This window comes from Eptatretus burgeri, chromosome 6 (assembly GCF_056783735.1).
Source record: "Eptatretus burgeri isolate ZD-2024b chromosome 6, Ebu_testis_v1, whole genome shotgun sequence".
Lineage (NCBI taxonomy): Eukaryota > Metazoa > Chordata > Myxini > Myxiniformes > Myxinidae > Eptatretus > Eptatretus burgeri.
In genome coordinates this window covers 84,936,922-84,957,396 of record NC_140966.1, presented here as the reverse complement: position 1 = coordinate 84,957,396, position 20,475 = coordinate 84,936,922, and the positions used below count along the sequence as shown (strand labels likewise).

Here is a 20,475-nt window from a genome sequence, read left to right as displayed (position 1 = left end):
CGGATCTTCCCAACTACAACGATGAGTTTGTTAGATCCTCGTGGAGGACCTCTAAGTCTTACTCATGTTGTTGTTCATCTTCTTCTTGTGGACTTTTTTGTTTCACAGCCTCCAGTTTTCATCGAAACTTCCTGAAACTTGGCGTATATATGTAAAAATACCCTGCGCAGACAGTAACCATCTCCGATTTTGAAAATTCCTCCTTGAAAAAAGTTATGACGTCAAAATATCTCCGCTAATGGAAATCGCCTAAAAAATTATCTCCGAAACCAGGCAAGCTTTTTGAATTCTGTTTGCGGGAATCGAACAGGGCATTAGCAGAGATGAATTACCGCACATATGATACATCACTATGACGTCATATCAATATTTATGACGTCATTCCTATTTTTTGACTTTTTTGTTTCACAACCCAGAGTTTTCATCGGATATTCGTGAAACTTGCCATGTATATGCAGAAAGCCCACGCGCAGGTAGTAACCATCTCCGATTTTGGAAATTCTTCCGAGAAAAAAGTTGACGTCATAATATCGCCGCTAATGGAAATCGCCAATAACATTATCTCCGAAACTAGGCAATCTGTTTGAATTTTGTTTGCGAGAATCAAGCCGGGCATTAGCACAGGTAATTTATCGCAAACCTGATACATCACAATGACGTCATATTCGTTTTTATGACGTCATCATTAAGAGGACGAGGATCTTAGCTCATTTGAGCTTGTTTTTTTTTTTGCGAGTAATGACATCAAGAGGTTCGAAATTTGAATGGAGTTTGCACCTATGTTTGCTCATCTCGCTGGGAAACATGCCGCAAATTTGTTACGAGAACAGTTCAATGAACAACTCCGACTTGCATGGACGAATGTACAAGTCGATCCAGTGTGTGGCCAGTCTTATAAGTAGCATGAGATATTACCGATGCTGTGAAGCTGTTCCGCTGACGTAAGAAGTACAGGAAAAGAAGCAGAAGACATGCTGATGTAGCAGCAGCAGCCATGACAGCAAGCACTGCGCCTCGGCCCAGCCAACCATGCCCGACACGTGCACCCTGCTCACCAGAGATTGAACAATACATTTATCTTACACGGCACAGTAGTTTACTCTCGACATGGTCTTCAGCTACACAAATAGGTGACTTTTTCATTTACAGACTTTATTTTGTAGATTTTTAAAACTAATATTGTAGCGATAAATTGCAAATAAAAAAAAAACAATTCTTATTTATTTATTTTACACAAGGATTAAGGCTCATCATGGAGCTGCCACACACACACACACACACACACACACACACACACACACACACACACACACACACACACACACACACACACACACACACACACACACACACACACACACACACACACACACTGAGAAAAGCATAGCCACTGAACTTGTAGGAAGTGCCATCACTTCCTGGGGTACTTGGAGACAGTGACTTCACAACAATGGCGCTGCTTTTCTCGCTGCACTCAGTGGGGCATTTCCCCAGGAGGAATTCATTTTAATGAAGGGCCATCATACACAAGAGATTTGTTTTTAATCAGTGAAAAATTTATTTTCAACTATAATGTGAGACCCGTCACTCCGCTGATGGGACTAGGACTACCAATATTTGTGTAACTGCTAAAACAAAAAAAACGGTTGTTGTTAATGGGAAAAAAATTAAATTAGGCAGTGTACAGAATAGATGATACCGGCCTAGCTTTCCACTCAGGGAGTGAGGAGGGGGAGAGTGTTAATGGCGTATTCATCACGGCCTTTTTCGATGATGAATTCCAAATAAAATACAACAACATGCTAAGGAATATCAAAATATATATATATATATATCTATCTATCTATCACCCTCCTCCCTTTCCATCCTCCTCTCTTCCTTTTTTGATCAAACTATCTGGGGTACATATGAGGCACAGTCCATGCCAGGAAACAATCTCTCCTCATGCGTGTATGTGCAGCACGTTATGTGCTGCGTGTACATATATGTGTGTATGCGTGTGTATTGCGCTGCCGATAGTGTAGGTTGGTACTGTTATTGCTTGACAATTGTCCTATCAGAGGGGATCAGCGGTATCCCCCTATCGGACAATTGTTGATGGACGGACGCATGCAGGCACACCGAGACCGAACTCCTTTTATGCATTAGATTGAGAATGGCACCGAGCCAATTGATCTGTTTCACAAAAAAACAAGAAAAAAAGAATATACATCGTGTTGCAGACATCTCATTAATCAGTGAGTAATCCAATACTGAGTGTTCTCTTCTGTACTGTCAAAATCATGATACAAAGACCCGAATGTCCACGTTGGATCAGACAACCATCAGACAACAACCCACAGGCCTTAATAATAATTTCTTCAAAAGCTCAAGTTTCCAACTGATGTCTCTGTAGTCTCTTCTTGCAGCTTTCTCCCTCGAATAATTGGGCTTGAAGGAATTGAGGATCTCCTTCACCAAACTGGACATCTCACCTGCAACTGGACCTCATGTTTCATCCTTGCTTCTGAACACCTTCACCTATGACATTTATACTTTTCTTTCTTTGTAGGTCTATCTGCAAGTTCTGGTCCAAAGGGATGGTGCAGAGGTAGCACTAATTGCCTTTGAGCTGTTTTGACTGGGTTCCGTTAGTGACCTGACGACAACGTTCCAGATTGGTGCATTGCACAACAAACTGATGGAGGTAAATCTAGATTTTCTATTTGCTCGTATTAGTTGGTGAATGTTAAAGATCTCACGGTGTTTTTTTGTGGAAGAGTAGGTAAGCGATCACCAGCATCCTAGAGAAATTCTAAATTCATGCCACTTTCAATCGAGCATCAGGCCTGGCCAGCCGGTTCATGAAAAACTTGAGCCAAAAACCTTTCCCTGACCGACCCCACAAAAGATGAAAGGAATAATTCGGGCCATGAAATAAGTAGTCAGAGTCTCTGCAAGTTAGATTTGCCTTCTATACGGAAGTTAGCAATCCACCATGGGAAACAATTTATCCCTTTGCTGCTGGCAGAGGTATGCACTCCCAGCATAGGATGATAATCAAGAAGGCATTGTGATGGAACCAAGTTTGAATGTAAAATGTATATTTATGCTCCACCCATGTGTTTGCGTCATCTCTTGCTGTGAGGGGCGCAGGGGTTTTGCTCTTCCCTGTCTTGTGGAACGTTGTTGTATGTGGAAAAAGCATGGTTTTTGCCATCGCACTTTGAGTGTTTTAAAATAAAGTAAAAGTGATTTAAAGGTCAAAGTGTTGGTTATCTGCATGGAGCATTCTTTCGTCAAATTAATCGGGCCACATAGGCTGTTCCAGAATAGGAATACACACAGCCATGCTATGCATACGTTGATACCCGCAACCATGTCCAGCCTTATATTCAGGCTAGACGTGGAGTATTGGGGTAGACGTGGGTAGAGAGAATAATCAAGAGGGCATAAGATGATATCCTGCCATGCACTGCGTACGGACGAAGAAGTAGTATCCCTTTGTGGGTGACTCATTACTTTGCCTAATAGTTCTGCAACACTGCCACAAAAGGTTGTTCAGAAAAAGATAATAAACTGCCCAATGATTTGGAACATTCAAACTATTTATGTCCCATTACTCTGAAGAAAGACTGTCTGGAATTCATGCATACCGGTAGGATGCTGCAGGGGTGACATTCAGTGACGAATTTGGTCTGTTGGTTGCATCATTATTAAGTGTGGCTATGTTGCTTATGCAGTGCACAGCATATTACAGCAGGAAATTACAATTTGGCCAAAGCACTGATACACAACAGATTACACTTGTTAAAATGTAATTTGGGAGTAATGTACTTAACATTGACAAGCTGACTCTCCCATCCCTGTCAAAAGATAGCACACATCGATGTAATTTCCTACAAAGCACCAAGACGGCAGTTTATAGTGTGGCCAGAAATAAAATCCAGATTAGACAGCTCAAAGGTAGAAACACTCCATTTGAGCTGCCAATTACACTTGGACTGTATGGCAAATCCACAACCTACATTTTACTGCGACATGCATTTGTACCCCATTGCCTAATAATCATTTATGACTTATCTTCGGCTAATCATATCACCAAACACACATCCACATCCAGATGCCACCTTGGAGTACCCCACATAACCATATTTGCCTTTGCCACCTTCGGTGGACGGAGGTTATGTCTTCACCCCTGTTTCTCTGTCTGTGTTATAGTGTGATATTTCAAACTTTTTGGATGGATTCGGATGAAACTTTGTGGACAGGTTGGGTATGTGTGATGAGGATGAATTGATTTGATTCTGGTGAAGATCCAGACCTGGATACGATAATTTTTTTTAATTAAAGCTATTTTTCACCATTGAGATCAGATAGGGCCTAAAACGATATGCAGCACATCTCAAAAAGTTGTGAACAGATTTGGATGAAACTTGGTGGACAGGTTGGGTGTGTGCGAAGGAAGAATTGGTTCGATTTTGGTGAAGATTCGGATCTGGATCTGGATACGATAATTATTTAATTTAAGCGATTTTTCACCATTGAGAGATGAGGCCTAAAATGATAAACAGCAAAATATCTCAATAGGTTGTGGATGGATTCGGACAAAACTTGGACAGGCTGGGTGTGTGACAAGGAAGATTTGATTTTGGTGAAGATCCAGATCCATATCCAACCTATCAGTGGGATACAAAACTTAAACTGTTTAGCCTGGCGGAGGTTTACGCTCATTCTAGCCTTCATTGATATTTCCCAGCCCCTAGTGGGATACAATGATTATTCAAACACTACGAGTACTATTTTTTCTTAACAGATCCATCGACTATGATGGCTGAACTGAGAAAACATAATAATAATGAACAAAAAAAAAAAATATATATATATATATATATATATATATATATATATATATATATATATATATACATATATTTATATAGTTCTCGATTTCATATAGAGCTATATGTATATGTATATATATATATATATATATATATATATATATATATATATATATATATATATATATATATAGGGTGCTTCTAAAAAATGAAAGTTTTTTTTTAATGCGCAGAACCCACCATTCAGTGAGGTCCCTACTAGAAATCATTGTGTTAAAATATTTTTTTCTTGAGTCATGTTCTTGAACTTGCACAAGCGATGCAAAGTTGCACAAAGGGCATCAAAAACTGCCAAAAATGATTTTTTTCCTCTTTTCGCAGATCAATTAAAAGTTTATTTTGATATCATCTGAATTTACTGTTTTGAGGGTTTAATTAATATATTCGTATAATTAAATGCATAAAAATGATATTAAATATTGATGTGAAGAAATGAAAATCAGCTCATAAATTGCTAAATCGAAAAATAATGAAGTCCCAACTCAATCCAAATTTCGGAAACGGAAAGTTTTCTTGTTGAAAGTTGCGCAATTGCACAGCAGTGAGCAGAGCCTTTCTTCATGCGTGCATGAATTAACGCACAAGCTTGGCAAAAACTTATAACTTTTCAATGTGTACTTACCACTCTGTAACATTTCCCACTTAACCATGATGTTTTTATCTTTTTTTCAGACCAGAAATTTCTGCATATTTTGGGGGTAATGGCCTCCAGAACTAGATCGAAAAAGGCCATTTGGCTGATTGGATCCCCTAATCCAACACTACCTGGCCAGAAGCTTCCTTCTAAGGCCGAAGTTCTCCGCTTTTTGATGTTCCTTCATGTGGAAATGAATGAGACCCTAACTGCAAGTGTGAATCAAACATCACTAGAGCGAATGAACATCTGGTCCACAGAGGGGATTCCTACTAAGCACCTTCCTGATGTGGTAGTCCATGTGCGAAAATTACACACAACGTGGCAGGGTTTAAAGAAAAGCATCAATCGGAAGACTGCTACCAACATAGAGAAACAAGACAATTTCAAGGCCGACCTGGATGAGCTGTTTGACATAGCTCACGCTGATGCTATGAATCTTATAAAAATCGATGAGGACAGGAGTTTCTTGTTTCTCAGCGTGAAAAGGGGCGTCCAGGAAAGATCGGGAGTCTTGACTACAAGACTGCCAGGACTTCAGAGAAAATTATGAAATGTAAGGATGAAGAGAAAAAGAGGAAACAGAAGGTGCTTTTGGAGATGGCCGCAACTTCTGAAACAGCCAACCTCCAGTCTTCCTCCTCCTCCAGCTCTACTGAATCGAGTCCAAGTCGACAACCATCTTCTTCCATCCATCCAACCACCTGTGATTCCCAGCCTCCGAAGAGAAAACGTGGGACAACTGGATTAACATCTGAAGTAACTGAGGCCCTGAATAGAACTCTCCTTAGCGATCGTTCTGCAAGTCGGGTTCTAATTCCATTTGCCAAGCAATTGGGACAAGACATCAATAAACTTTCTCTCAGTCCAAGTGCCATTTGTGCCGCTTGTGTTAAGCACCGGAAGCAATGCGCTGAAGAGATAAAGCAGAGCTTTAAGGTTGACACACCCCTGGTAGTCCACTGGGATTCCAAGCTGATGCCAGACCTAACTGGAAGAGACAAAGTTGACAGGCTGCCAATTCTGGTCACTGGGAATGGTGTGTCAAAAATCCTGGCAATTCCGATGCTGAAAGACTCCAAGGCGGAAGAAACAGCCGCGGTCATCTTTTCAACAGTTAAGGAGTGGAACCTGATTGGACGTGTCAAAGGGATGTGTTTTGACACGACAGCTGTTAATACTGGAATCCGGGGTGGGGTCTGTGTTCGTATTGAAAACATCCTTGATCATCAACTTCTTTATTTTGCGTGTCGGCACCATGTCTTAGAACTTGTTTTGGAAGCAATTTACTCTTCTTCGGTTGATGAAGCATCCCGAGGGCCAGACATCACCTTATTCCAAACCTTCCGGGACAGCTGGCCCCATTTTAATGTCACGCAGTACTTGACTGCTGCTGATGATGCAAGCACAGCCACCGATATCCATCCATGGGCCAATTCTGTCATTCAGCATGCCCAAGAGCTTCTGAAGCAGAAGCATCCCCGAGACGACCACAAAGAACTTCTCCAACTGACGATCATTTTCCTTGGAGGCGTCCCTTCTGGACATCAGGTTCCAACATTCAGGGCACCTGGCGCCGTTCACCGAGTGCGTTGGATGGCTCGTGCAATTTACTGCTTCAAGATCTGGATGTTTCAAGGGCAGTTCTCGGATTTTCTCACTAAACGCGCGTCATCATCCCGCAGTACATGTGGCACAGAACGCCTGTTTACCGGGATCAAGCAGGTCTGTCTTTTTGTTGCTAAGCACTATATCAGGGCCTGGTTCGACGCTCGAAATGCTGCTTCCGCGCCAAAGAATGACCTCCAGCTCCTTCAAGCCCTCCATTCCTTGAATCATGCTGCATACAAAACAATGAGCCGCCATCTGTGGTACCTGAGCGAAGTTAACGTCAGCCTTGCACTCTTTGATGACAACTTAGATTCGTCAGAAAAGATCGCCATGGTAATAAACATGAAGGACGTGGAGGGTTCAGAGGATCCATCTCGATGAGTCTGGCTTCCCAATCCAGAGGGAAAGAAGCTGTCTGACCTCTGCTCCTCCCAAACTAAAAATCTCTTTACGCTCCTCGAGCTGCCAGAAGACTTTCTCGAGGAAAAGGATCCATTAAACTGGAAGAGCTTTGAATCCTACGTCAAAGCAAAGCAGAGGGTTGACTCTTTGAACGTCGTGAATGATGCGGCCGAAAGAGGCGTCGCCCTCATCCAAGATTTCACGAAAGCTGGTCGAACAAGAGATGAAGCTCAAGTGCAGTACCTTGTTCAAGTGATGGAGGATGACCGACGGAAATACCCAAAGGCCTCAAAGGAAACTTTGATTTTATAAAGGCATATTATTTACTTTTCAGGATAATTTTTTTTAATTGTTTTCATAAAAAGAGATTTTCATTTTAATTTAGCCATGTTGTACTAATGGAGAAGGATGTCAAGTGCCTGCGCAAGTCCTAAATATTATTTAATCTTAATAAAACTTAGATTTTAGTTTTTCATGAAACCTCACCATTTGGAAGGTTCTGCAAACTTCTATTGCAAATTTGAATTTTTACCATAGTAGCTAAAAGCGCCCTATGTATGTATATATATATATATATATATATATATATATATATATATATATATATATATATATATATATATATATATATATATATATATATATATATATATATACATACATACATACACAGAGTGCATAGAAGATGGTTCCCACTTTCACTATGGTGAAGGCGCTGTCACACCTTGATGATTTAGCCAGCAATGGCAACGTATAAAAATGTATGTAAAACGTTGGCGTACGCTGAAATGTTGATGTTTTTAAAAAAGTTCTTGGCGTATTCATAACGAGTTGTTCGTATGCATAACATATTAGTAATGTACGCAGAACGTTTCGTCATCTTATAGATAACTTATACCAACGAATGATTAGTGTGTCTTCGGCGTTCACAACCTATGCCCAACGATAGTCTAACTTAGGTATAGCACGCTGCAAGTATCGCCGATGATCACGTGGTGTAGCCTGTTAAAAACCTGCCGCACGCCGATTTAAATCATAACCGCCTGATACTTGGAAGTGTCAACATCTCAGTCACACCTTGACGATTTAACCAGCGTATGCGGACCTATGAAAAATGTGTCTAAAACACTCGCACACGTCGAATACGATATGGGTAAGTTGTGTATACGTTAAGAGCACGGTGAAAAACGATGAAGTACGCTGTCATACGTTGTAGTACGTTTAGTACGTCGTGAAATTTCAAGCATGCTGAAAATTTTACGACGTACTCGCCGTATGGCTTGCATGTTCCGCTACGCTTTGAATAAGTTGTAGGCACGATATGCGATCGTTGACACACGTCGACACAAGTTCCTTGTAAGTTACTCATAAGTCGAAACACGTCGAGGTAATGTTTAGCATACCCGAAACTTATTTTCTCTGTCAAGGCACATTTTCTTTTTTTCTCCTTGTCTCCATGAAGGCACGTGACGAAATATCTGAAGTTGTTGTTGTTGTTGTTTTTTATTATTACCTTTTTTTAGTCTATCACGAATTTTAAAATATATTCGGACATTTGCTTTTAAGTTTCGACGTTGACGTGACAATATCCTCAAACAGAAAATATTCACAGAGGAGGAACTAAGAATAAGACATGAGCAAACGGAAGAGGCAATTGGACGTGACGTAACGGCACGTGATGAAATATCGGAAGTTATTGGTTTTTTTTGTTTTTTTTTTAACGCTGCCAATACGCCATTATACGGTAGTTGTAAATTAGAAACATGTTCAGTAAGTTCTGTGGTTGTCCGGAAGATGTCAATCAAATACATCTACATACGTCAATATGCGTTGGAGGTACGTTACACATAGGTTCAAAGCACGTTACTCATAGGTTAGAAATAAGTTTTGGGTACGCTAAGCATTACCTCGACGTGTTTCGACTTATGAGTAACTTACAAGTAATGTGTGTCGACATGTGTCAACGATCGCATAGCATGCCTCGACGTGTGTGTAACGTGCCTACAACTTATGGCCAGCGTGGCGGAACGTGTGAGTCATACGCTGGCATACGTCGTAAAGTTTCAAGCATGCTAAAATTTGAGGACAACCGCAAAGTACAACGATGAAAGCCAGCGTACTACGACGTATGGCAGTGTTTTTCAGCGTGCTCTTAACGTATATAAACTTACCCATAACGTATTCGACGTGTGCCAGCGTTTTCGACACATTTTTCATAAGTCGGCATACGCTGGCTAAAGGCCCGGTCACACCTTGACGTTTTAGCCAACGTATGCCGATTTTTGAATTTTTTTTTCTAAAACGCTGGCACACGTTGAATACGTTATGGGTAAGTTTTGATAACATTGAGAGCACGCTGAAAAACACTGCCATACGTCGTTGTACGTTGGCTTTAAACGTTGTACTTTTTGGTTGTCCTCAAATTTTTTCATGCTTGAAATTTCACGACGTATGCCAGCGTATGACTTGTACGTTCCGCTACGCTGGCCACAAGTTGTATGCACGGTCTGCGATCGTTGACAGACGTCAACACATGCTACTTGTAAGTTAATCATAAGTTGAGACACGCCGAGGTAATGTTTAGCGTACCCGAAACTTATTTCCTACCTATGATTAACGTGTTGTTGGCACGTTACGCGATCGTTGCCACACATCGACAGACGTTACTTTTAAGTTACTCATAGGCTGAAGGACGTCGGTATAATGGATCGTCCTTGCGTCAGCGTCCACGGCCACGGCCAGGACACTTATTTGCAGCATTCTTCAAACTTTTCTTCGGCATGACGAGGATGTTCACACTTCGATGTCTAGCTTGGCTATGATTCCAATTGTCCATCGGCAGCGTCTATTTAAAATAGTCGAGTTTGAGCGTTTTAACACGTTCAGAAGAAACGCTTCAAATTTCCAAACCCCAGCGTCAAAAAACAAAGGCGAGTGACAGCAATTTAAATCGTTCATTGTAAACAATGAAAATAGCTGAGTGGTACCGTTTAAAGGTCGTTGAGTGTAAAAAATAAATCCAATTGTTGAGCACAAGCGTCTACTTTCAATAGTGGAGATGCAGCCATTTAAATCGTTGAGTGGCAGCCCATGAATAGCAAACCCCACGTCACCGGCAAAGATAAACTGCCGCACGATATGGATAAGTTAGGCTATCGTTGGGCATAGTTTGTGAACGCCGGCTTCACGATAATTGTTCGTTGGTATATCGTATCTATAAGTTATTGAAGCGCTCTATGCACATTATTAGTTCATTGTGCATTTGTCCAACCTGTTATGAATAGACCTAAATCGTAAAAACAAGCTATAGCTCATTGTTGAAAAAGCCCCATAAAAAATTAGCCGCGAAGAACTTCGAACAATGGTGAAAAGATGTCTCCTACCCGTGGACACGCGGACGCAAGGACGATCCATCATAACCCACACCCTCCCCCTCACACTCACCTACTACTGCCAACATGAACAAACTACTACTAATACTAATACTGATACTGATACTGATACTGATACTGTTACTGCTGACATGGACATCGACTCAAAAAGGACTTGAAAACACTGTTGGGTTCCCCTTTTATGAGCAGAATTTTTATATACCAATTCCCAAAACTGCTGGGAACACGTCTTTATATGGCAGTTGTAAGTTAGAAACACGTTCATTTATTTTTTTTGTCGACCGGAAGACGTCATTGGAATACGTCTACATACGTCGATGTGTGTTGGGACTACGTAAAGAATTGGTTCAAAGCACGTCAAACATAAGGTAGAAATAAGTTTCGTGTAAAAAAGACATTACCGCGACGTGTTTTGACTTATGAGTAGCTTATAAGTAGCCTTTGTGGACGTGTGTAAGCGTCCGCATATCGTGTGTACAACTATTCCACATCGCATGCGGAACGTGTGTCATACGCCGAGTACGTCGTAAAATTTTGAACATGTTTAAAATTTCTTGACGTACTCTACTTACTACGACGTATGATAGCGTACTTTAGCGTTGTACTCACGTATACCAAACTTACCCATACCGTATTTGACGTGCCCCAACGTTTTAGACACATTTTTCTTAGGTCGGCATACGCTGGCAAGATCGCCAAGGTGTGACCGCGATGTTGACACTTCCATTTCTGCGGCAGTTATGATTCGAATCGTTGTGCATCAGCCTTTTAATAGGCTACGTCACGACATCGTCGGCGATGCGTGCAACGCGCTATGCCTAAGTTAGACTATCGTTGGGCATCGTTGTGTAGGCCGACAACAGGTTCAGCATTCGTTGGTATAAGTTATCTATAACACAACGAAACGTTCTGTGTCCGTTACCAATGCGTTATACATAAGACCAAGTCGCTATGAATACGTCCGAATCTTTAAAAAAAAAAACATCAAAAGTTCAACGTAAGCCAGCGTTTTAGATACATTTTAATACGTTGCCATCGCTGGCTAAAACGTCAAGGTGTGACCGGGCCTTAAATCGTCAAGGTGTGACAGCGCCTGGAAGGAATTTTTATTTGATGAATTTGATGAAATAATATATATATATATATATATATATATATATATATATATATATATATATATATATATATATATATATATATATATATATATATATATATATATGTATGTGTACACACACACACACACACACACACACACACACACACACACACACACACACACACACACACACACACACACACACACACACACACACACACACACACACACACACACACACACACACACACACACACACACACATATATATATATAATACGAATGCAGTAATTATCAAATGAGAATGGGGCTCACATTTCCTTCCTCACAACTCTGTATCCAGTTCGTCTAAATCCCTGCAAATGATTTCATCAAATATAAATTCCTTCACCGTAGTGAAACCGGGAACCATCTTCTAAGCAATCTGCCTATTGCCACATGGATTCCAACTAATAGGATGTGCCTGCACCACACCATCCCGTGGGTGTTCACAACAAGCCTATCTGAAAGGGCAGGCAGGACAATTACAATTAAAAAATGCCTACAGTCCTCCTGCTGTGTGCAGGAGCAGGCCCTGCAATTCACTGCAGCTCCCCGGGAGAGCTGGCCCATGTCGGTTGGAAATACATGTTCTCGCACCTACAAGGCTGCTCAACGACAAATCCTGTAGAAGACACCACCATGTGGCACTATCTGCCCATGCATATGCATGGAGGAGTGCATGCTTCTTCCAAGTGGGAATCATTTATATCTTTGGACAAGGAGGCTAAGGCTTGGAAATTGCAGATTTTTCATGACACAAATCCAAGCAGCTTGTTGTTATTTTTCCAGAGATATCACCAAACCTCATGCCTTGTATAAATTGGCCTCCCCAAGACTGCGCTTCCGACTCACTGCTCCTTTGTTAAACCCCACTCTTCTCTCCCTTTGCTTTAGGTGGCAGTTCCATATTATTCGACGATCTATATCCATCTCACTTTTTCACAATTATTTTTGTAATATGTTCTCGAGCCGTCTGGCTGTTCCTATCCTCATCACCTTATTGTCAATGTGTACACCATACCAACATTTCGTTCTTTTTTTTTTTTCACTCTTCCATAAGTTTTGCCATTTTGACAAGCAACACGTTCATTAAATCCCAAATGTGGATTACATTTCTGTTTCAGAGGCTCATCTGCATCGTGCGTTGCTCTCAACAATCTATCAATGGCCTGTGCAGCCCATTGATTTTATGACTTGCGCACAGAATGCAAAGATAGAGATTTAACGGTCGTGTCTTTCGGTAATTTTACATCATAGCATCCATATCTTCGCTTTTGTAACTAGAAAGGAAAATGTTTCAATTGCACGTGCCTTTAACCCTCGATAGGTGTACCCCTGGGTATACCCATCGTACAGAATGGGGAAAGCCAGGGGTACACCTGGTGTAATGAAAGACACCTATCTCGGGTTAACCAGACTTGGTGATGTAAATGGTTAGATCATCCGCTCTGATTGGGGGGACATTCAAATAGTTTGCTGAGTGGCCGGTTCACCGAGTCATGCCAAAGTCGTACCAAAGTCGTAGAGCATGGATGAACAGCCATAGGTTGGCAACCATTGCACAGGATTGATGGGCCGAATGGCCTCCTGTGTTAAAGCTCATTGTAAGGGAACTCGTATGTATTTATCTTAACAAGATTTGTGTGTGTGTGTGTGTGTGTGTGTGTGTGTGTGTGTGTGTGTGTGTGTGTGTGTGTGTGTGTATGTGTGTACAGTGTCTTCATGTTCTAATGGTGTGATTATGCAAGATGTGAGAAAGATGGTTGCAATGGTACCAGCTTCTGATATGATGGGCTGTAGATGCTGCTCTCTTTCTGGTTGGATTCTGCCCCGTGGTTTGTTAATTTCTGGTTTATACCTCTCTTGCTGGAATCAACGATATGATTCATTATCTCTATAGTGACACCCACAGGAGTTGGCAATGGATGAGGATCTATAAGGAAGGAAAGAAAAAGACGACTAAATACAGAACATCAACAAGTCTTGTCAACATGCGTGTGAGATGTTATAAAATACAGAATCGTTTTTCCTTTGCTTATAATTTGAGTCATACTTATGATGGCGGGGGATGAGGAGAGATTGGAAGAAAGCAAGATTTGGAGTGAGATGTCATACATTTGACCAAATCACTCTGAACAAGACAACCCTGACTGTTGAGAATCATCCATTTGGTTGTCACCTGCTCAAAATGTCACGATCCTGTTGATTATGAGGTTATCTTTATCTCTCTCTCTCTCTCTCTCTCTCTCTCTCTCTCTCTCTCTCTCTCTCTCTCTCTCTCTCTCTCTCTCTCTCTCTCATATTCTCTCTGTCTCTCTCTCTATATCTCTCTCTATATCTCTCTCTATATATCTCTCTCTATATCTCTCTCTATATCTCTCTCTATATCTCTCTCTATATCTCTCTCTATATCTCTCTCTATATCTCTCTCTATATCATAATATATCAAGAGGGCATCATTTGCCGCGTCATTTACGGAGTTACCCTTTCTCTACGTGGAATTGTGGACGAAGGCGAAGCAATCAACTGTTCCTGCTTGTTAATATTCAACAAAGCTCATTAATACAGCAGCTTTATCACCCCGATACATCATGTGATCGCTGTTTACTGAACAAAGTTAAAGTCATGTTATGATAACCTTGTTCTTACAGTAATCCCCTGAAGAACTTGTTGTGAACAGACTGTTAATGTAATTTTCTGAACACCCTTTTATAATTTCGTAAGCACCCTTTTACAATGTCACGAACCCCTCTCAAGGCACCTTGTCAACACCATGTTTTGAACAACATGTGAATATAATGGACACAAGTCTGGAGACGGCTATGGTACACGAGCAATGTAAACGGTTCGCCTTTTTTATTTTTTGACCTTCGAGGAGACGCCACGGGCAAACTGGCGGGAATCTGGAAAAAACGTAAATGATGAAAGTTGTAGTACTCGAAGAGCACTAATTGCATACCAACTTTCATTTGAAACAATTGAAAACCCGAGGAGCTCGATGCCCAATTTATTGATTTTTTTGACATTTTCTAAGTTCGTGACCTTGTGACCTTGACCTTGACCTTGGGACGAAAATGAAAAATCGAGCTCCGTGGGGCTATGCAGGTGCCATTGGGCTAACCAAATACCAAAACCCCTGCCAGATTCGACAAACCCCCTCGGAGAAGATGTAAATTGAAATCGGCTACCCCCTAAAAACACATGTATTTTGGGCGTGGCTCCGTCCATAATGGGCGCAGCATATCCATTCTCAGGAAAACACAACTACATCATGATATAAACCTCCCAACCAAATTTTATCAGGATCGGATCAAAACCCACGGAGCTATGTTCGGGACAGACAGACAGACAGACAGACAGACAGACACACCCATAATGAATATAGTGGTCACTTACTCACTCGTGAACCAATAATGTAATATTAGTTTTACTATGTTGCAAGGTTGTTGCACTTATTGTACCTCCATGCAATTGAACAGCGCATCATGTGACCGGTAGAGCGAGTTTGCGGCTTTGCTCTGCAAATTGTTCAAGACTTAGGAACCAACCAACACAGAACCTGAGGTCATAATGAAAGGTGTAATGAAGAAGTCGTTGCGGTTCTGGGCCTGAGGGTGTCGGATGTTGCGTTGTGCAGTTCTTCCTTCCAGTTAATCTAAGATAAGTTTTCCGGACCAGATCCGTTGTGTCCTTCTGAAATATTTTCGGCCCTGTGTTGCTGTTTGTGTTTTCATCCAATTTTCCATGTTTAATCAAATGGTTGAAATTGTTGAAAATCCTGATGTGTGGTATTGTCAAATTTGTGTCCTTATGAGTGTCGGGCCCGGGCCTCAACGAGTCAGTGTGCAAATCCTGTCTCTGCTGTGTGCCCTGTGCCTCGTTCCGCTTTTCGCTGAGTCATACCAAAGAGGCCCGACACTCACAAGCATTGACAGTTTTATGCATCATGCAGTGGTAAAAAAACCACTATTTAACCACATTTTATTTGGTTATTCTTCTATAATAATAACTATAGGTGCAGCAGATCATACAACAACAAACAACTATTGTTCTGGAAGGATTCTATTGTATATATAGCTTGGTTGGTGTTGTGTTCTGTGTCCAGCTATTCCTGTTTGTTACGTACTTCACATGTAAAAACACCTCCATGAACCTTAGAAGTTGTATTCAAATAGTAGAGCTGATAAAACTAACCTTGTTCATCTGCAGCTTCCAGTTTGAGTGGTTGGAAAGCAGGTCCACTTGATTTATCCCACATGTCATCCTGTCCCATTCTCATTCCATATCCCCCATGTGCTCTCACTCCCACTTCATCACCACCATGTCCCACACCTTGCTCTTGCCATTCTCCATTTCCCCATTCATGCTCACTCTCTCCCTCGACCTCAATTTCCTCTCCTGTTCCATCCTCCAACTCACTGCCTTCGTTTTTCCTTTCTTTCTGCTCTGCCGTCTCTTTCTCTTCTTTGGGGATCTTCTTCCCAAGTTTCATTTGAATGAGCTCATCTGCAAAGAACACAATTGAGAAAGGTTACTTTAACTGTAAATATATATATATATATATATATATATATATATATATATATATATATATATATATATATATATATATATATATATATATATATATATACAAAGCTTCTCAACTTAAAATGGATATTTTTTTTATTCTTATCAATCAACGAATAAATACGTAACATCAACAAGTCTTGCCAACATGCATGTGAGATGTTATAACATACAGAATAGTTTTTCCTTTGCAGTTATCCTCTCTGATATGCAAACCTAGAATACCAGGTCAGGCCAGATCAGATCTGTGACCTGCTTCAGGTACCATGTAAACCTGTACTAGCCTGTTCCATGGTCGGGTTGTCGGTGACTAAACCATCTCCCCACCAGGTTTCCTGGTGAGGAGGGTGTTTGGATATGGACACCCAGCAGGATTAAAAACAAAACCTGTCAAAGGGCGGAGGAGCTCCTTGTGAGCCAAGGACCATCCATATCTAGAGCCCAGCGGTGTCTGCGGACATCATCCTGTAGTTGGGTTAATATATCTTTTATTAACGAGGTTGGTGACTGAATTTGCACTCCGGCCACCGTAAAACCCTTCACTCCACAAAACACAAGAAAAATGCATAAACAATCTGAAACCTCACTCCGTAGGGACACCGGATGACGGGATTGGGGCAAAGCCTTCAGGACCCCCCACTCTTTGATGAGAGGAGAAAAACCATGGGGTAACCTTCCCCGGTCAGATTGCGGTAGTTTGTGTCAGGGTAGTCCTGAGGTGTCTTCCACCAGACGACGGTCTCCTTGGGTTAACCTCAGGCTGTCCCTTCGGGTGGGTGCCTAGAATGTCCCATCCGAAGAGAAGATGATCACCTGTCTCTGTTATCACCTGAGCTCAAGCGTTTGGACATCGGTATTGCAGCACTCTCTGAGGTTCAGAGACCAGAGAGTGGTGAGATCATGGAGGGTGGTTACACCTACTATTGGTCTTGTTACTTTGATGGTTACCAGGCCAAGGGTTTGCTGTAGCTGTGTCCAATAAGGTGAGTCAAATGATAAATGAGGCAACACCGGTCAACGAGCGTATTATGAGACGAACGATTCGTCACTCCTTGGGTGTCATTTCCCTGGTCTCTCTAAATGCGCTGACTGAGGCGAGTGATCTCACTGTGAAGGACGCATTCTATACCACGTTCGAGTCTGTGGTTGATCAGTGCCCCAGGCAGGATACTCTGCTAGTCTTGGGGCTTTCAATACATCAACTATAACTGATGGGGTTGATTATGTGACATATGTTGGTCAGCATTGGTCTGGGAATGTGAACCAGAATAGCACTAGGTTCCTTGACTTTGCAAGAAGTCATGGCCTTATGGTGGCTGGTTCATGGTTTTAGCACCCACAAGCTCATCGCTAGACTTGGTATTCCAACACTGGTGGTATGGCAAAGCTGATTGACCATGTGCTCATTAATGCTCAGTGGAGGATGATCCAGAACTGCAAGGACTACTGGAGTGCTCAGTTCCTCAATACCGATCAGAGGCATCTTGAAGCAACTCTGAAGTTGCAGATAAAATCAGGGAGAATGGTACCATCCCAGCCTAGGCTGGACATTGGTAGGCAAGAATGATAGGGTAGCTGAGGAGTTTGCGAACAGGCTAAGTGGGGATTTGGGGCCTGGGTGCTTTGGGGTATCCTGAAGAGTTGTGGAGTGCCTTCTAAACCACCATGCTTGATGTTGCCGGTGGATGTCTGGGAACTCACCGGAGGGCAAAGAATTTTTTTCTCTCAAGGGACACTGGATACCATTGACCAGAGTAGCAGGGCCAGGTTTAATGACAGAGGTGAGATATTCAGGGAGCTGATGCGTAAAACTGTACGTGCACTGAGGGTGGACAAGGAGGCCTATGTGCGAGGAATCTGTGAGGGGTTAGAGCATCACCTGTGGTTAAGTGATTCTCATTCTACTTAAAAGGGAATTTGCGCATTGTGTTCCTCCAAGCCCATCCCTTGATGTACTGCAATTAGAGCAGAGGGTGGTCGGCTCTTGACAGGGGAGTCCGAAGTGAAGGCCTGCTGGGCCGGTTAATTTGAGTGGCTGTACCAGGCCAATCCACAAGCTGCTGAGTTGGATGTCAGGAGTGTTACTATCCCGATTACTGAACCTCCAATCAATTGTGATCCACTTTCATTTGTGGAAAAACAGGCTGCGGCGAACCGTTTGAAATGGGGCAAAGCTCCTGGGATCTGCGGCATCCATGCTGAACTTCTCAAGGCTGGAGGAAATGCTGTACTCATGTCGTTGTATGCAGTTCTGTGCTCTGCCTGGAACACAGTTATCATCCCAACTGACTGGAAGAGGGGCCTTGTTATCCCTCTCTGGAAAGGGAAGTGTGAGCACCTGGCCTGCAAAACTACCAAGGGGTGACGCTGCTCTCAGTGCCGGGCAAGGTTTTTACTCGGTTAATTCTTGATAGGGTTCGCCACCATCTGCTTCAGCACCAGCGTCCAGAGCAGTCAGGCTTTACACCAAAGAGGTCAACGATTGACCGTATCCTTGCCCTTTGGGTCCTCACCGAACGCAGATTAGAGTTTTGGCAGGGCCTGCTTGCAGCCTATGTTGATCTCTGTAAAGCATTTGAGTCAATGAATCGGAATGCCCTTTGGAGGATTCTTGGCCTTCGTGTGGTGCCACCAAAACTGATCAATCTGATGTCTGAACTCTACTCTGCTCATGAGAGTTCTGTGAAATGTGGTGGTAACATCTCCAACTTATTTCCAGTTGTCACTGGAGTTTGTCAGGGGTGTGTACTGGCCCGCTACACTTTTCAGCACTTGTATGGACTGGATTTTAGGGAGGATGTTGGAGAGATCAAGCTGCGATGCATCATTTGGGATGCCAAGATCTCAGACGTTGATTTCACAGATGATGCAATTATCTTTATGGAAACTCTGGATATCCTTTTTAGGGCTCTGGAGTTGCTGAATGAGGAGTCGGAGCCACTGGGATGCCGGGTTTCCTGTGTCAAAACTAAGATCCAGGCTTTCAATGACATCTTGGATGCTACTGTTTTGTCTGTACCTGTTTGTGGTGAGGATGTTGAGGTCACGGAGAGATTCACTTCTCTGGGCAGCGAAATTCATGTCTCTGCTGGCTGTGAGCCAGAGGTCAATGGACATCTGGGTCGGGCCTGGGGGATCATGGATTCACTTGTTCATGGGGTGTGGTGGTGTCGGTACCTCTGCAGGAGGATGAAAGTCCGAGTCTTCAGGTCCTTGTTGCTTCAGGTCTTGCTCTATGGATGTGAGACTTGGACTCTGATCAGGGATCTGAGAAGGAGACTTAATTCCTTTGGTACCAGGTCTCTTAGGAGAATCATTGGCTATCGCTGGTTGGACTTTGTGTCAAAGAGCGGTTGCTGAGAGAGACTCTGATGAGATTTGTTTCCTGCATTGTCCGTTTGCATCAGTTGCAGTTGTCTGGACACATGGCTCGTTTTCCTGATGCTGATCTGGCTCAACAGGTTCTCTCAGCGAGGGAGCCTCATGAGTGGAGGATGCCAATTTGTCAACCACATGCCTTGTGGTTGCAGCAGATTTCTAAACATCTCAAGGAGATGGGGATGGACCAGGCATCTGCCTGGGGGATGGCCAGATGGATGTTCCTAGAGTACTGGCGGAAAGTGGACACAGCGACGCACTGCTCCGGCATGTGCTCCCATCCCTGACCTCACCTGAATCAACCATACCTTTTGTTTAGTGGCTCAAAGTCAAACCAATGAAGTGATTTGTTGAATTGCAAGAGTCATATTCTGAATGACATGACACTGATCCACTATTATTCCATTACTCCGAGCTCCAAATATTTTATCAAGATTATCAGTCATTCAAAATTCTCAAGTATGT

The 20,475-nt window shown here is 42.4% G+C and overlaps 1 protein-coding gene across 3 annotated transcripts in view; it reads right to left on the bottom strand.

Moving 5' to 3' along the window:
* LOC147025228 (uncharacterized) overlaps positions 1-20,475 on the bottom strand; it is a 90,588-nt gene that overhangs the window by 8,675 nt on the left and 61,438 nt on the right. For 2 of the 3 annotated variants that reach the window (XM_085885985.1, XM_085885984.1), the window contains exons 10-12: positions 16,258-16,569; positions 13,839-13,996; positions 916-1,047 (exon numbers count right to left, since the gene is read on the bottom strand). In XM_085885985.1, the coding sequence (XP_085742111.1) occupies positions 916-1,047; positions 13,839-13,996; positions 16,258-16,569 (602 nt within the window). The remainder of the gene's footprint in view (positions 1-915; positions 1,048-13,838; positions 13,997-16,257; positions 16,570-20,475) is intronic. The other variant, XM_085885987.1, reaches the window with a different exon arrangement.